At 53.9% G+C, this 16,780-nt stretch overlaps 1 protein-coding gene and 1 pseudogene across 1 annotated transcript; both read right to left on the minus strand.

The window, feature by feature from the left end:
- Nucleotides 1–113: 113 nt before the first annotated feature.
- On the minus strand, nt 114–15,124 carry Thop1 (thimet oligopeptidase 1). Its single transcript, XM_020170778.2, has 13 exons — nt 14,929–15,124; nt 12,365–12,577; nt 10,584–10,732; nt 9,024–9,131; nt 8,829–8,931; nt 6,898–7,058; nt 5,584–5,719; nt 4,897–5,263; nt 4,338–4,539; nt 2,085–2,271; nt 1,869–1,997; nt 1,096–1,232; nt 114–599 (listed from the first exon to the last, which is right to left on the minus strand). Exons 1-13 carry the CDS (start codon nt 14,942–14,944, stop codon nt 444–446), a joined length of 2,064 nt encoding a protein of 687 aa, XP_020026367.2. The 5' UTR covers nt 14,945–15,124; the 3' UTR covers nt 114–443.
- Nucleotides 15,125–15,476: 352 nt separating this feature from the next.
- On the minus strand, nt 15,477–15,657 carry LOC141416977 (U2 spliceosomal RNA; annotated as a pseudogene).
- Nucleotides 15,658–16,780: the final 1,123 nt, after the last annotated feature.

Genomic DNA, 16,780 nt, shown 5'->3' on the forward strand with positions numbered 1-16,780 from the left:
GGGCTAAGCAGGACAGAGCCAAGGGTGCTCCCACAGCCTCTAATGGAACCCAGGTGGGTCCCACCATCCCACAAGCAAGAGGGCGAGGCAAAAAGATCAGGCCAGGGAGCCCCTTCTGCTTCAAGTGTTTAATGGCTGCCACTCACAGAAGAGCCATCTTGCAGGACCAGGACGCCACCCAGGGAGGGAAGTGTTAGTGCAACAAAGACAATGCCCACCTGGGCACGAGGGCTCTCCAGACACCTGGAGGACAGGCTTTCTAGCCCGGGCTGGTCCCTGACTACAGGGGATCCAGAGTCTGGATGTGACAATGATGAGAAGCTGCCCCGTGCTCACCCTGCCTGCCAGGCCCCAGGAGCGCCATGGGCAGCCACCATCCGGGGCTAGGACTAAGGCACAGGGCGGCAGGGACATGGGCTAGGTGTGAGGCTCTGTATGTGCCATCAGCAGGAGGCTGGCTCGCTGCCCTCCACCTGCAGCCCTTTGCTCAGGAGGAAGGCATCCTGCTTAGGGTCTCGGCCCAGGAACAGCTTCAGCATGGCACTGGCATCCTCGGAGCCACCAGGCCTGAGGATGCTGGTCCTGTAATCCATGCCGACCTGCAGAACAGAACCCAGAGGACTAAGGCCAGGAGGGTGCAAAAGGAGGCACCAGGGCAGACAGCCTGGGTCTCTGTTCACCCCCACCATACTCCAGGGGAGGCCTGTGGGTGTCATGTGGGCTTCGGCACCATGAAGAGACACTGCAGACTCACTCTGAGGGTGCACCCTGCTGCATACGCAGGGACTGGAAGAACTGGTGTCCTACACTGCAGTCTGAAATCCTTAATGGGGTCAAAAGTAGAAAGAAGGACCAGGTGCGTGGAGCCTGAGCTAAGACTGCTAGGCTTACTCTACCAGGGACACAGTGGCCAAGGGTTCAGGCTCCAGTCCTGCCCTCCCCTAGTTGGCTGTGGTACCTGGGAGTTGGTGGCCAAGGACTCGCCAGGACTTATTCCTGGTCCTGGGTGGCAGGACACATGACTGGTATAGCCAAGATCCTTCCCAGGAGTCCTCCGTCCAGGACACCCTCCCAGCTGTCCCTATCATCCCTCACCTTGCGGTTCAGGACCCCCTCCTGCTTGAAGCGTGTGTGGAACATGTCCATGGAGTACACCTCACTCCACAGGTAGCCATAGTACTGGGCATCGTAGCCTCCCGCCAGGTGGCCAAAGGTTGCCGGCATGTTGGTCCCTGGACAGATACACAGTGAAGCTTAGAGTACAGCTCACTGCCAGCCTCGGTGCTTCTCCCAGGACAGAGGACACCCAGCAAGCCCCACTTGGACATGGCAGCAAGTGCAAGTCTGATGGTGAGCGTGGGCCAGGGGGGTGTGTGGGTCAGGCATCCTGAGCTCTGAAGGATACAGAGCAGTATCCCCAGTCCACCCAAACCATGCTGGTTGTGACAACCACAAACATCCCTGACATGGGAAGCAGACCTCTGGGCCAGGAAAGGTTCCCCGTGGCAGGTATTGGCTGCACCACAGAGAGACCCTGGGAACTGGGCCCAAGCAGCCCAGGCACTGTAGGGGAGGAGCCTGCACTCAGAGCCTCAGGTGACACAAGGACATGGATCACCAGCACTGGTGCATTAGCCACACTGCAGAGCCAGAGTAACAGGCCTAAGCGTGAAGGCAGCACAAGGCCAGGGACCCGGTGAGCCTGGCTCCTGTAGAGGGAGTCTCTGCAAGGAGCTGCAGCTAGAGTGGGGGCTGGTGCAGAGCCTGTGGGCCACTCAGTTCACTCCTTTCACATGCTGCGGGGTCCCTTATGATCCAGAGTGGCTGTGAATCCGCATTTCTGGTGGACCCAGCTTGTGAGCAGCTACCTGGTGTGGCTGGGACCCCGAGGATCTCCTGGCAGAGCCGGGCGTACTCCTCAGCGGGGTCTGCTCCTATCTGTGTGTGCAGGGCCTGGTCCACCTTAGCGAGGACGATCTGGCGCAGGTTGAAGAGACCTAGGTGGATGGACACCAGAGGCTGGGTTAGGTTAGTGTACCAGGACCTGGCAGGGGACGGGGCAGGTGTGGGGGTGGAGGCCGCACCTGTGTTGGCTTGCCGTGACTGGATGAGCTTGTCCAGGAGTTCCTGGGGGACGGCACTGCCGGTGCGGTAGTGCTGGGACATACGCAGCAGCGGCTCCTTCTCCCACACCCAGTTCTCTAGCATCTGTGACGGCGCCTCCACAAAGTCACGCTCCACATGGGTCCCGCTGAACATGGCAAACTCCGCCTGTGGCAGTGGGCAGAGTGCCTCAGGAATGGCCTGGCCTCACAGGCCAGCAGGTGACAGGCTGGATGTAGCCCTCCCTCCCAGCAGCCTCAGCAGCCTGGCTGATGCAGATGAAATCCCTGGTCAGCCTGTCCCAATGTGGGGCACACCTGAAGATGGCAGCCATGCACACCTGCCCTGCTAGCCACCCACACTCCTCTCCCCTGTCCAGAACTAATGTCTAGAAAGCTCTACATCCCACAGAGAGGGGAACCAGTGTGGCAGGTGAAACAATGTCCTTGACCAGATGCAAAGCAGCACAAATAAGATTAACACTATGGATAGGACTTCATCCAAGTTGAAAACTTGTGCTTGTCAAGGTATTATCCCTACAGGAGACTATTACTCAGCCATGAACAGTAATGAGGCTCTGATCCAAGCTACAATGTAGAGACCTTGAGGACACAGTGCTCAGTGAGAAGCAGACACACAAGGGCATACAGTGTGACTCCATTGATAGAAAATGTCCAGAACAGGCAAATCCAGAGACAGGAAATGGATTTCTGGGGCCAAGGACTGGGGAGGGCATGGGGTGACTGCTCACAGGGATGGGGCTTCCCTTGGGGTGATGGAATGTTCTGAGGATGGACTGCACTGAGGGCTGCACAACTTGGTGAAGTGGTTAAAATCAACAGCACCCAGTGCCCACATATTCCTGCTACCAGGAGCAATGGTGTCCCATGTGTGTGCAAGACAGAGATGGGGCATTCACTGGTGCAACTGGGGCCCAGGGCACAGACAGGAGGCTGGGAGCCCAGAAATCCTGGTGGCTCCCACCATGACCACTGAAGGCCTATTAAGGGCAGCCACTATGGACTTCCTGAGTCTCAGGTCTGCCCAGAGGGTCAGCACCCACCTCTCTGGGTTCTGCATTCACGTGATCCAGTGGGGGTCCCAGGGCCTCACTCTGGCCTCCACCCTGGCTCTCCCTGGGTCCTGTGGACGTGGTGCTCACTCAGCGCTTGTGGGACTGAGGTCTCTGCTCTGAGCACACTGCAGGGAAATGATGCCATCACCCCCATCTCTGTGAGAGACTGATAGGCTGGCTGTTGTCTCCAAAAGTCACATATTCAGATCCTCCCCCTGGCACTTCAGATTATGACTGTGTTGGCAGACAGGGTCTTTCAACAAGAAAGTAAGGTCCAATCTGCTTGCCTGGTGTCCTTATAAGAGGCATCAGCAGGGTGCCATAGCTCATGACTGTAATCCTAGCTACTTGAGGATCAAGGATCAAGGCCAGTCTGGGCAAGTAGTTCATGAAATCCCCATCTCCAAAATAACCAGAGCAAACTGGATTGGAGGTTTGGTTCAAATAGTAGAGTGCCTGCTTTGCAAATGTGAAGCTGAGTTCAAACCCCAGTCCCACCAAAAAAAGAGAGAAGAGGAAGAGGAAAGGAGGAGAAGGAAGAAGCGAATGAGAGTAAGAGAAGAGAAGAGAGAGAGAGAGAGAGAAAGAATGACCATCAGCAGGGTGCAATATAATCCTATCTACTTGAGAGGTGGAGATCAGGAGGATCACAGTTCAAGGCCAGCCCAGGCAGAAAGTTCAAGAGACCCCATCTCAACAAAAAAACTGGGCATGGTGGTGCATACCTGTTATCCCAACTATTCGGGAAGTGTAAATAGGTGAATGTAGTTCAGGGACTCGATTCAAAAAATAAAGCAAAAAGGGCAGGGGTGTGGCTTAAGTTGTACAGCGCCTGTCTAGCAAGTGTGAGGCCCTGAGTCAAACCCCAGACCTACCAAAAAAAAGGAGGAAAACATGCATAAGGAATGAGGATACAGGGAGAAGATGGGCTACAACCCAGAGGGCTACAAGAAGCCAGCCTGTGACACCTTCAGCTTGGACTTCTGCCTCTAGGACTGTGACAACATGAATGCAGAAGTCAACTACTTTGTGGCACTTGTGGCAGCCTCAGGACACTAATACAAGAGTGCCAATACAAGAGCTCTGTGGCAGGATCAGACACAGTTGGGGGGAGGGGTACAAAGAGACGAGGCCCAAAAAGCCCAACCGTGGGCTGCACCTGGGAGCAGAGCTGGTGCATGACGTGACCGAACTCGTGGAAGTAGGTCTCCACCTCGTCGTGCTGCAGCAGGGACGGGGTGCCTGGTGTGGGCTTCGTGAAGTTCGCCACCATGGCCGCGATGGCTATCTGGCGGCTGCCATCTTGCCGCAGGCAGCCCGGCTGCAGGCCGAAGCAGGCTGCGTGTCCATACTTCCCTTCCCTGGGGAGGAGCATGGGGTCAGGCCAGTGTCTGCCACACTGGCTCAGGGAGGGTCCCTTGCCCCATCAGGTGATGGAGACTGCTGGACATACTGAAAGCCCAGACTTCCTCCTCACCAGGAGCACGGCCACTGCCCATGGCCCTCACTCCTTGGGCAGAGTCCCCTGGGGTGCTGCCCCAGCACTCAGGCCATGGCTCCAGGCCCCTGGCCTCCACAGAGCTGTGGCTGGGGGACAGAGGGGTATGATAGTGACAGCCAGCTGTCAATGGGGTCAGGTTCCCAGTGCTCTGTCCCATGGTTTATCCCTGGAAGTGAGACTTCCCTGGCTCTGTGACTGGGGAGGCCTGCTGGCCCACCTGGGGTAGAGGTCCAGGTAGAACTTGCCGATCTCCTCCCCTGAGGAGGCGTCACGCACTGAGTACAGCCGCACGTCCTCGTGCCACACAGCAGCGCCCTCCTCCAAGGCGAAGGTGAGCCCGAGGAGCTCCTGGTAGATGGCCAGGAGTCCCCTGGTGACCACCTGCATAGGGAAGTATTCCTTGAGCAGGTTCTGGTCCACGCGGTAGCGTGTCTCCTCCACCTGGTTCATGTAGTAACGCATGTCCCAGGCGTGGATGCAGCCATCGAACGGCAGACCCCGCTTCTCGCACTCAGCCTTCTTCAGCTCCAGGATCACAGCCCGCTCCTGCTCCCCGAGGGGCTTCAGCTTCTGGGCCAGCTCATCTGCAGGAAGGCGGGCTCCTGACACTCTACTCTGTGCACCAGCCACTGCCACACCAGCTCCCGTTCAGGAGAAGCTGCGAGCCACTGGCGATAGGGAGGCCCAACATGCCGAGGCCAGCACCACGCCACACCCAAGCAGCGCTGGAAGGGGGCAAGCTGTGCACAAGACGCAGACGATTCACCGTGACATTCATTAGGCCCTCTTCAGGCCGAAGGAAGAAGTCAGGCTGGTTCACAGGTGGAAGAACAGGCTCACAGGCAGCACCCATGCACAGGTCCCAGCAGCCCTCCCGAGGCCAATCCATGGATTGGGCAGTTACCTAGGAAGGAAGCCACGGTCTGGCTGGTCTTAGCCATGTTCATTTCCAGGACATAGTCAGCGTGTGTGCTGAACCCCAGCAGGCTGGACTTCTGTGCCCGCAGCGCTACCAGCTCCTTCAGGATGGCACAGTTTTCCTGCAAACCACAGCCCGCTGTCAGCCAAGGGTCCAGGCACCTGGACCTTCTTGCCCACTTCCCACAGCCTGGACCCACACTCTTCATCCTGCCTCACCAAGGGTGAGAGTCCCTCAGAGCCAGGAAGGGCCACGAAAGAAAAGGGACACAGGGGTGGGAGGCGTCCTCAAGAGTGTTACTACTGTGCTTGGGGATGCTGTCTGTCCAGGGTCTGGCCCAGGCTAAGGCGCTGTCCACCCCTGCCACACATAAGCAGCCAACTGTGGGGACCCATATGGTCTTCTCATTCACTTAGGGCTCGTTCACAACACAGCACAGCGTGGGCAAACCAGCCACAGGGTCCAGCCAAACCCGCCTAGCTGCAGGGGAGTGGCAGCACTTGCCTGCGTTACCAGTCACACACAGAGTCACCCTTGCCCTGGATCTCAGCACATCCCTCACTGCCACTGGGACCCAAGTCTGGGAACCAGATGGGATTCAGGAACAAGGATTCCTGTAGGGCTCCAAAGGGCCACAGTACCCTGGCCTCCTGAGCCATCAGGAAGGTGGAGCCACAGCACAAGAGCTGCCTGTGGGCTGAGGGTAACATGGATTTAAGGCTTATGTCCAGAAGGCAAGACGGCAACCAATGGGACCTGACCCTAGCTCCTGAACAATGGGGTCCCCTCTGTGCAGGCATTTGGCACGGCAGACATAGATCAGCCCCACCTGTGGGTTCCCTTCTCCCCACTCCAACTGCACATGGCCTCTCAGCCAGCTCAGCCTGTCACCAGGAGCTCTGTGCTGACCCCATGGGTGGGCTGTAGTGTTAGCACAGGAGTCCAAGCAGCCACCCTTGCTGCATCCACTGTACAATATGCTCAATAGGGGACACACACAGAGGCCGTCAGGACTCAAAAGGGGTAGCCACAGCAGCGTCCACGTGGAAGCACTAGCCCCAGCACATCTGCAACTCCAGCTCCAGTGTGGCAAGGCCACCCTGCAGCTGAAGTGGGTAAGGGGTGGCCAAAGAAAGGGAAGGAACAAGCATGCACTCAGTAATGCTCAGAAAAGCTACCACAGAAGACACTAGGGGGAGGGGGCAAAGCCCTGCTATGGACTGGGGCGACCAGGCCCAGAGCCAGACCTGCCCCGCAGGGGAGAGGCTCCAGCCAGCTGCCTGTTCTGTGGTGCCTCACCTCCTTGCAGCGGCAGTTGAAGGCCTCCTCTACTTTCCTCCTGGTCTCAGGCACATGGCACTTCTTCAGGAGAGGGAAATAGTGGGGGTACTTGAGGGTGACTTTCAACTTGCCATCCTCTGTCTTCTCCAGCGAGTTCAGAAAGTCCTCAGGGAGCCCTCCTGTGGGTTCAGATTTGGGTGGCTGTGAGAGGAGCAGCCTGTCCATGTGCCCCATGGCTGCAGAGGGGGTGCACCCTGGCTGGAGTTCAGGCTAGAAACAGCTAGCAGGGAGCAGTTCTCAGGCCCAGTCCCACCACTCCACTCCATCCCCTAACCCTCTGACTACCTCTGGGCCTCCAGCTCCGGTATGTGGAATGATGAAAGTGATGGGGGCAGCTGTCAGGTTCCCCTCACAAAAGATGCCAGGGAAGGGCTGGCAGAGTGGCTCGAGTGGTAGTGCCTGCCTAGCAAGCATCAGACCGAGTTCAAGCCTCAGTGCTGCCAAAAGAAGATGCCAGGCAGCCTCAAATGCCACAGTTGAAAATGGGAAGCACTGAAGAGCCAAAAGAAAAGCTAAGAGTGCTGAAGTCTACAACCAGAGGGGACACAGAGGAAAAAGGGGGAGAAGAGGGCAAGGGAGCAATGCCCCAACGAGAGCAATAGCTTTGAGCTTTGCTTTTCCTGAAAGACGGCCCAAAGCCAGCCTCTCGCCCTGAGCTAGTCTCCAGGCAGCCTACTTCCTCTACATCTCCACTGTGGCCTGAACACTGCCCCTGGCTGCTTTCTAACCTGCCCCTCCACAGCAAGCCCCATCTAGATGCTCAGAGCTGTTTCCATAGGCATCCAAAGACACCAAAGTCAGAACAGAGCCAGGCGCCAGAGGCTCACGCCTATAATCCCAGCTACTCAGGAGGCAGAGATCAGGAGGATCTCAGTTCAAAGTCAGCCTGGGCAAATAATTCATGAGACCCTATCTCAAAAATTGGGCTAGTGGAGTGGCTCAAGGTGAAGGCCGAGTTCAAGCTACAGTACTGCAAAAAAAAAAAAAAAAAAAAAAGTCAGAACATGCCAATGAATTGTCCTGCCAGAAAGGAGCCTCAGGAATCCAAAAGCCACACACATAGGTATGAGCCCTGACTGCTTGAGCAAAAAGAATCTCCATCGTGGTGGCACATGCCTGTTACCCCAGTTACAAGGGAGGCAGAGACCAGGAGGATAGTAGTTTGAGGCCAACCCAGGCAAAACCCCATCTCAGCTAACAGCTGAGTGTGGTGGTACATGCCTGTTATTCCAGCTATAAATAGGAGGATCAAAGTCCCAGCTGGTCCAGGCATAAAAGGGCTAGGGGTAAGGCTCGAGTGGTAGAGAATCTGTTTAGCAAGTGCCAGGCCCCGAGTTCAAACTCCAGTAATGCCAGGGAAAGAAAAATAAAAAGATAAAAGAAAGATAAAGCAAAAGGAAAAAAAAAAAAAAAAGAAAGATAAAGCAGATCACTAGAGGTGAGCCAAGAGCACGGGTTTCACACTGCGCTGTTCTTGAGACTTCTGCATGTCTAAAATGACTCATGATAAAAGGCTCAGGCCAGATATGACAGATTCCACCTCTCCCTTGATTCTGTGAGACTAAAAAAAATCACTCTCAGGGATGAGCAAGGTTATGGGGACCTGCTAACTAGTGGTGGGCTGACAGTGGAACCTGTAGTGCAAGCTCTAGAGCAGGGTTCCTGCTGTCAGGCAGGACCTGGGTCAGCCACTAGGCTTCCTGAGGAAGGATTTGGAACATCTACCATGCCCTTGAGTGCACAATGTGAGATGCTCCTTGTCCAGGACAGTCAGGCACCTGCCACTACCCTGGACTACAGAAGTCACAGGGAAGAGGCAGCAGCCCCTGAGGGCCTCTACAACCTGGTCTTCTAGGCAGGACCCTTAGGGCTGCCACACTGTGGCATACCCAGCTCCTCGCGCGTGAATGGCAGGAATGTTGTGTCCTCATTCAGGTTCTTGTTGAAGTCGATGCACAGGAGACTCAGCTTTTTTTTGATGCTCTTGATTTTCTGGGGGGAGGAAAGGCAGTGTAGGAGGGAAGGTCAGGGCAGCAGGGGCCCTCTGTGCAGGGCACTCCTAAGGGTGGGGGCAGGTGACTCACTTCCTGAGTTTCCTTGGGGAGGTGGAGCCCGTTCCTCCGGCCCAGCTTGATCAGCCGCTCCAGGTACCTTGCTGCTTCTGGCCTCAGTGAGTCCTTCTGCACTTTCTCCTGCAAGCAGCAAATCAAAGCATGTTCACTCAAGAGATGACATGGCCCTGAACAGACCCTCCTCTGAGCCTGGTGGGGATATGGAACACTAGCCACTCCTTAGAAACCCATCATGAGCCAGGCCCGGTGGCTCACACCTATAATCCTAGCTACTCAGGAGGCAGGAGGCAGGAGGATCACAGTTCAAAGTCAGCCTGGGCAAATAGCTTGCGAAACCATATCCTGAAAACATCCATCACAGAAAAGGGCTGGTGGAGTGGCTCAAGGTGTAGGCCCTAAGTTCAAACCCCAGTACCACAAAAAAACAAAAAACAAAAAAACCAAAAACAAACCATCATGACCACCACAGGCTTGGGCCGTTGCACTCTTGGGCACTTACCCCAGAGGTGGTGGCTGTGCCCACAAGTGCAAGAGGTTTGGAAGAGCCCAGCTGAGATGAGGCCAGAGTAAACAGGAGGAAGGGAAGACGGGTGACAAAGCCAGCACCTTGGCTATGGGGTTGTACTGAAGTTGTGCACAATGTCACCACTGAAGACCTGTGCAAAGCATACAGGGAGTCCTATGTCATCTCTTAAGACTGTGTATGAACCTACAAAAACTTAAAAAACCATGGCAGATGGGGTGCAGCTCAGTGGTGAGGCTTGCCTAATACAGATGAGGCCCTGGGTTCCATCCCCGGCACTGTAAAGGACCAATTGCAGCTAAGCATCAGTGGCTCATGCCTCTAATCCTAGCTACTCAGGAGGCAGAGATCACGAGGATTGTGGTTCAAAGCCAGCCCAAGGCAAATAGTTCGCAAGACCCTATCTCCAAAAAACCCTTCACAAAAAGGGGCTGGTGGAGTGGCTCAAGATGTAGGCACTGAGTTCAAATCCCAGTACTAAAAAAAAAAAAGACCAATTGTCTTGCCAGCACCAGCTCCTCCCCCACCTCTGTGGCTTGCTTCCAGACAGGGAGAGAGGAACAGTGCATGTGCCAGGCTCCAGCAGCTGGAGAGGTTGAGCAACAGGAGAGGAATCTGGGTCCTTGCCTCCTGGCCACAGCATGTCAGCAGCAAGGGCCCCACAGTGCTGCTCCTGTCGCCCATACAGCCTGGCTCCCTGTAGGTGGCACTGGCCTTTAGCTCATGCTGGCACAGGGTGCTGTAACCAAGCAGAGGGGTAGGAACCTGAAGTGGTGCCTATGAGCCCCATGTGCTGCTTGCCGTGCTTTCTCCAACTGTCACTGGCTCTCTTCAAATTTCATTTTAAGGGAAAAAAGGAACATAAAGGTGACTGTCCCCCTATTGTTTCAGGGTCCGCTTCCCTTAAGCACACACACACTGTTAGTGTGACCAGAATTCCCGCAATGATCCTCATTATCATGCATTTTAAAAGCAAGAGGACAGCACACTCCAGCTTGCTGTGGCTCTAGAGACCAGCTGCCTCCACCAAGACTGCCCTGTGCCTGCACCTGCAGCCAGACGATCCTTTGGTACACGTCCTGCCTCATGCTCATCTCCACGTCAAACTCCGACAGCTTCTTGTCGGCCTCTGTGCTGGCTGCTCGGATGTCCTTGGATGGGGACACATGCTGCGGGAAATCCAGGATGTTCCTTTGCACTGAAACGGACAGTGGATATGGTGTGACAATGGCCCTGGGCTGCAGGCACAGGGACCTTGCCCCACCAGGATGGGCTGGGCCTGGGTGGTGCCACTGCTGGAGGCCAGGCCCAGAACACTGGCTTTTAACCTGAGGGCAATGGAAAGGCCCTGAGGACTGTAAGAGGGAACAGTGGCTGGCACAAGGTTGGATTTATAACCGTTCCAGGTGGAGTGTGGAAGGAGGAAAAGGCTTCAGGAGTAGAATGTGGAACTGACCAGTCATGCTCCATGGGGAGCTGCTGCTTGACAGAAGTGGGGGGCGCCGAGGCCCAGGCTCAACCCACCCACTGAAAGCCAGAGTGAGCAGGAGGCAGAGCCAGCATCAGAGCCATACCTGCAGGTCACAGGTGCCCAGAGCCCCAGTCTTGTCTCCACCCCAACACACTGCCCCTTTCCTAGAGGTAGCACGAGCCCTCTGGAGTCTAAGCAGTATAAGCCAGGGGTCGAGAACCCATCCCAGTCACCCCCCAGGAACACACAAGATCCCCTCAGCTTGAATTCAGAAATCCCTGAAGGCAGGAGTTCCCTTGCTCAGAATCCCCTGCTGCAAGGTCCCTTAGCCATTTGGCAGGTGGACACTGTAGACCTCTAGAAAGGGCTCTGGACAAGATCCCTGTGATCTGGGCCCCCAGTCCTCACGAGGTCAGCAAAGGGACCTAAGGAGAGGAGGAGGCTCTGTGGGTAGGGACTGGGATGCCTGTGGACAGAGGTTAGACAATTGCAGGATAGAGCCTGAGGTGGCAGATGGAGCAGGATTGAAAGGGGCCACCATGGCTTCAATAGGGTGTGTGCCCTCCAACCCTAAGGCTGAAATTGCCTGCCACAGTGGCAGCAGGTCATGGAGAGGTGACTAGGCAGTTAAGAGGGGTACCGCCTTTCCCAGGAAATCATTCTCATTCAAGAGCTGGCTGTGGTGAATTTGGAATCCTCATTCTGCACACGCCCCTTGCCCTTCACTCTGCCACAATCAAAGCTGCATGAGCCCTTACCACATAGACATTTCCAGTCTCCAGGTCTGTGAGACAAAATCAATCTTTTTTTCTTTATAAATTACTTGGTCTCAGGTAGTCTGTTATAACAGAAAACTAGCTAAGAAGTGGGGTGGTGGTGCCTGTCATCCCTGCTAATCAGAATGCTGAGGCAGGAGGGTTGCTTGAACCCAGGAATTTGAGAATAGCCCCGGCAATATGGCAATAGATGTCTCAAAAGAAAATCAAACAATAAATGAACTAAGACAAGGGCCAAGTTCATTAGTTCAGACAGACACTAAATACCCTCTGGCTGGGAACAGGTTAGAAGTGACTCAGGTTTCAAGTTGCCACCTGAATTGGCTCTCTACCACTTCAGGCTCTCAGATGATGCAACCGGGGAGCAGTTTGATTGGAGGAAGTGGAGGAGGGCACCTGCTAGATGCCCAACCAGGTTGGATGGATAAGGAGTGTTTATCTGTCACACCCACCCTGCAGCCAGGGTCAGGAACTGGGATTAATGAGTTCTAGGCTCTGAGCCCTGCAGCCTCTCTTACTTCTTCCCATCATGCTGACTTCCTGGAGACACCAACCCCCGACCTGGGCCCCACGACTGGCTCACCTGTGTAGGACACCTCCACATCAGCCAGCGCCTTGAGCGTGCTCTCATAGGACACCTCCTCAAACTCCTGTGAGCCCACCTGGTCGTATACACGCTTGGTCTGCTCGATGAGCTCCTTGGTGAGCGCCTCAATCTGCAGGGCACTCAGGTCCCACCTCAGGTAGTTCACGACGGAGCACGGAGACGCTGCATCCAGGACATCCCCTGCGCAGGCTGGACAGAGAAGGCAAAAGGCAGCACTGATTGCATCTGACCAAGTCCACACTCAGGGTCCAAGGGACCTGGGTGAGTGAGGCCCAGGGGTCTTGTGGGGACCGATTTGCTGGAGAAGATTCTGTCCACTAGCCAAGGGATACTTGCGGGTGGAGGTCAGGGGCAGTGCTCAACACTCCATCTACAAGCCCAGGAGTCCATCACAGAGAACAACCCAGTTGCTCAAGCTGCTATTAAAAACCTTGCCCTAAGCCAGGCACTGGTGGCTCACGCCTGTAATCCTAGCTATTTGGGAGGCTGAGATGAGGAGGATGGAGGTTTAAGGCCAGGTGGGGCAAAAAAAAAAAAAAAAAAAAAAAAAGCAGCTCCTGTCTCAAAAATAACCATAGGAGAAAAGGGCTGTAAGTGTGGCTCAAGTGGTAGAGCACATGCCTAGCAAGTGCGAAGTGACGAGTTCAAGCCCCAGCACCACCAAAAACCCTGCCCTAGAGACACCAAGCACAGGTGCTGGCCAGCAGCACCCAAGGACCCTCAGGTATTCACAAGAGCAAGTCCAGGAGCACCATGGCACTGCTCAAGTCCCAGCATGCCAGGGTGAGAAACGGATGCACAGTGGGAGTTCCTGATGGAGCCCTTCTACTTCTCCCTTGCACTCCACACCCAGTGAGGAGTGCACAGGCCTTAACTCATTCACAAGTGATTCAGGCTGGCTGTGGAGGTCAAGACACACTGGTGATGTGGGAGTGTAATTATGGGATTGAGAGCAGTACACCTTGCATCCTAAATACAACAAAGTTGTTGAATGGCAGCTGTTGCAACACACCATAATTGCTCATCCAAAAACTCCTGGGGCCAGGATATCCTGAAAATCAAGATTTCCCGAAAATCAAGATTTCCCTTTACTTTAGAAAGGCAATACAGTGCAAAGGCAGTGTATTACATAACATCCAAGAAGGTTGGGGAAGCACCACATAATCTTTCTGCAGTGGTATGAGGGAGTACACACCAGGACCTCCCTCAGCCACCCAGCACTGCTGACATGTGGGACCCCACCATTATCTGGGGTGGGCATCCTGGACCCTGCAGGATGCTAATCAGTGTCCCTGGCCTCTGCCCTATCCATGCCTGGAACCTCCCCGCAAAGTTGTGATAACCATAAATGTCCCCAGATATTGGCTTGGGTCTCAGAGGTAGCATGATCCCTGCAGCTTAGAACCATTGATGTAAAACTAGGTGGGAAAAAGGCTCTACATCACCAAGATTCTGGGGCCGAATGACTTTGCTGCAGACTCAGGCAGAGCATTTGGGATTTCAGAATTTCAAAAAGGGAACTGTGTGCTGTATTAAAACTTGTCAAGGCTGGGCACTGGTGGCTCATGCCTGTAATCCTAGCTACTCAGGAGGCAGTGATCAGGAGGATCAAAAGGCAGTTCAAAGCCAGCCTGGGCAAATAGTTCGAAGGACCCTATCTAAAAAAACTCATCACAGAAAGGGCTAGTGGAGTGGCTCAAGGTGTAGGGCCTACCAGCAAGTTCTCCTGGAGTAGTGAGGGTTTGAAGATCTTATGGACATCCATTCATTCTGTAAATGTTAGACTGCCACCTCTGTGCCAGGTCTCTGAGCCAAGAATCCAGAAGCTTGAACGTTATTATTATTATTACTACAGCAGGCTCAAAGAAGAACCCGGGGAGGGTAGGCAGTCACGAGCAAATTCAAAGATATAAATAAGGAGGCACCACACAACCTGAGTGAGTTTGTAAAATATACAACTGCTCCCTGATGAAACCCAACAGCATCCTTGATTTTAAAATAAGAGGGGCCCCCAGCTGCCAAAGTGACTGTTTGCTCCGATGTTCCTGCCTCCCTACCTTGGCCTTGGCGGTTCCCTCTATCAGGACGCTCCCGCAGGTGCTTCTCTTTAGTCTAGGTTCCAATGTCACTTCCTTCGGGAAGCCCTCCATGACCACTCTTTAATGAAGTCTCTCCAAGCTTGGCCCTACCAGATTTATTTTCTCCACACCAGCATATCTAAGGTCCTCCTTTACTCATGTAAACTTGTTAAGCGTCCATCTCTGGCTCCAAAATTGCAGGAGCATGGGGATCGGGTCCTTACTCTTCCCTGTCGCCCCTGGGTCCGACCCGTGCAAGTATGCACAATGGATGAGCATGTTAAAAGTTGGTTCTTTCATTCCTAGACGAAGGGGCAGGGTTGCCCACCGCCCACTTCCCCCGAGCCCCGGCCGAGGGTCACTCGGCTCGGTCCTAGGCCCAAGTCACAATTCCGGGAGGATCGCGGGTATAGGGGACACCCTGGTCCCGCGAGCCGGACCTCAGCGAGGGACGGCCAATACCTGCGGGGGGCTTCATAGTGAATGGGTCTGCACCGGCGACTTCCTCTTTGCACCTGGTCAGTGTCCAGTCGCCTCAGCCGCAGTGGGCTCCTCACTCAACCAGGTTCCGCTGCCACCGCAGTGGTCCTCAGACTGAGGCGCCCGCCGCCCGCGCGCCCAGGGCATGCTGGGAGAGCGCGTGCGCACGAAGGACCGGGTGCTCACGCGCCGGAGCTCTGCCCACACCTCCAAGTTGCTGACCCGCTCTGCGCACGCGCTACAAACCTCCTGGCCCGTTATTGGCTCTCAGGGGTAGGTGGGCGGGGCTACGGGGCCCACCTCCGCAGAGCTGCCAGGAGGACTTGGAAATAGTGTTTCCATGGAAACCGCACACACCTTTCCGCCTCAGAGCCTCTTTTTAAAATTTTTTTGGCCAGGACTTGGCTTGCGCTTCAGGCCTCTGTATTTATTTGTACTTGCCTCTTTTCTTAAAACTGTGTGTTGGGCCAGTTTTATAAGTTTTGTCTTTCAATTATGGGCCTCAGGTTATATTGTATCTCAACACCCTTTTTTTTTGCACCGTTCTTGGAGATGCTGCAATACCAGTATCGATGCCTGGAGTGGACGGAGCAAGCTCCTGTTTCATCTCACTGTTCCAAAAGTCCATTTAATATATTGTCCTCGTATAGAAGACCTATCAGATATTAAACTGATGACAGATACTACACTTGATCTTGGCCGAGAAGTGATCAACGCACTTTTTGTAGGTAATCTCTCTCCCAGCTTCCCGCCCAGGCATCTAAGGAATAGAGCGCCCTACATACATCAACTGAATGCGGTTCATCAAATAAAATAATCACAGTTTAAGAAAAAAAAAAAAAAGGGCCAGGCGCTAGTAGCTCAAGCCTATAATTCTAGCTACTCAGGAGGCAGAAATCAGGAGAATCATGGTTGGAAGCCAGCCCAGGGAAATAACGCGAGACCCTATCTCGAAAAAAAACCCATCACACACACACACAAAAGGGTTGTTGGAGTAGATCAAGGTGTAGGCCGTGAGTTCAACCCCCGCCCCCTCAAAAAACTAAGCAAGTATAATCAAGAAAGTGTATAATAATACCCGTTGAAAATCGTTTTAAAAACTGGGTGCTGGTGGCTCACACCAGTAATCCTAGCTACTTGGGAAATAAGAGAATAGACATTCCAGGCCAGCTCAGACAAATACTTTGTCAGACCCCATCTGCAAAATAAGGGGGGAAGGGAATAAGAAAGTAACAGAGGGGGTAATTTAATCAAAGCACATTATATGTACGTATGGAAATACCACAATGACAGTCCTTTATACTGTACACAGTGATTTAACAAGAGAGGGCATCAGTGAATGGATTCATGACTTTTGGTGGGGGATAGTATTGGGGTTTGAACTCCGGGTCTCCCATTTGCTAGGCAATGGAGCCTGTTCTTTTTTTATGTTGGTATTTTCAAGATAGGGTCTCAAGAACTATTTGCCCAGGCTAGCCTTGAACTGCTATCCTCCTAATCTCTGCCTCCCAAGTAGCTAGGATTACAGATGTGAATCAATGGTGCCCAGCTGGATTCATGACTTCCAATCACAGTGTTTTGGAACACTGCAGTAAAGATCTACATCTAGTATCCTGGGCTAGAAAGAAAAAAATTCAGACTGGAAGAGTGGCTCAAGTCGTACGCGCTGGCCTAACAAACCTGAAGCCCTAAGTTCAAACTCCAGTACCACCAAAGAAGAAAGAAAAATTGAACGGTCTAAAGCACCCAGAAAAAAAAAATTATTAAAACACGCAAAAGAATGCCCCACTTCCTTTATTTCTGAAAAAAAAAAAAAATTAAAAGAGGCCAAAGC

The sequence above is a fragment of the Castor canadensis genome, chromosome 14 (assembly GCF_047511655.1).
Source record: "Castor canadensis chromosome 14, mCasCan1.hap1v2, whole genome shotgun sequence".
In the NCBI taxonomy this organism is placed as follows: domain Eukaryota; kingdom Metazoa; phylum Chordata; class Mammalia; order Rodentia; family Castoridae; genus Castor; species Castor canadensis.

Bases quoted from the DNA above. Each gene is read 5' to 3' on its own strand.
- Thop1 (XM_020170778.2), bottom strand. The intron at 9,132-10,583 runs GTGCAGGCACAG...TGCTGCTTGCAG, and splicing joins AAAGGATCGTCTGGCTGCAG to GAGAAAGTGCAGAAGGACTC. The intron at 5,264-5,583 runs GTAACTGCCCAA...GCCTTCCTGCAG, and splicing joins GACCGTGGCTTCCTTCCTAG to ATGAGCTGGCCCAGAAGCTG.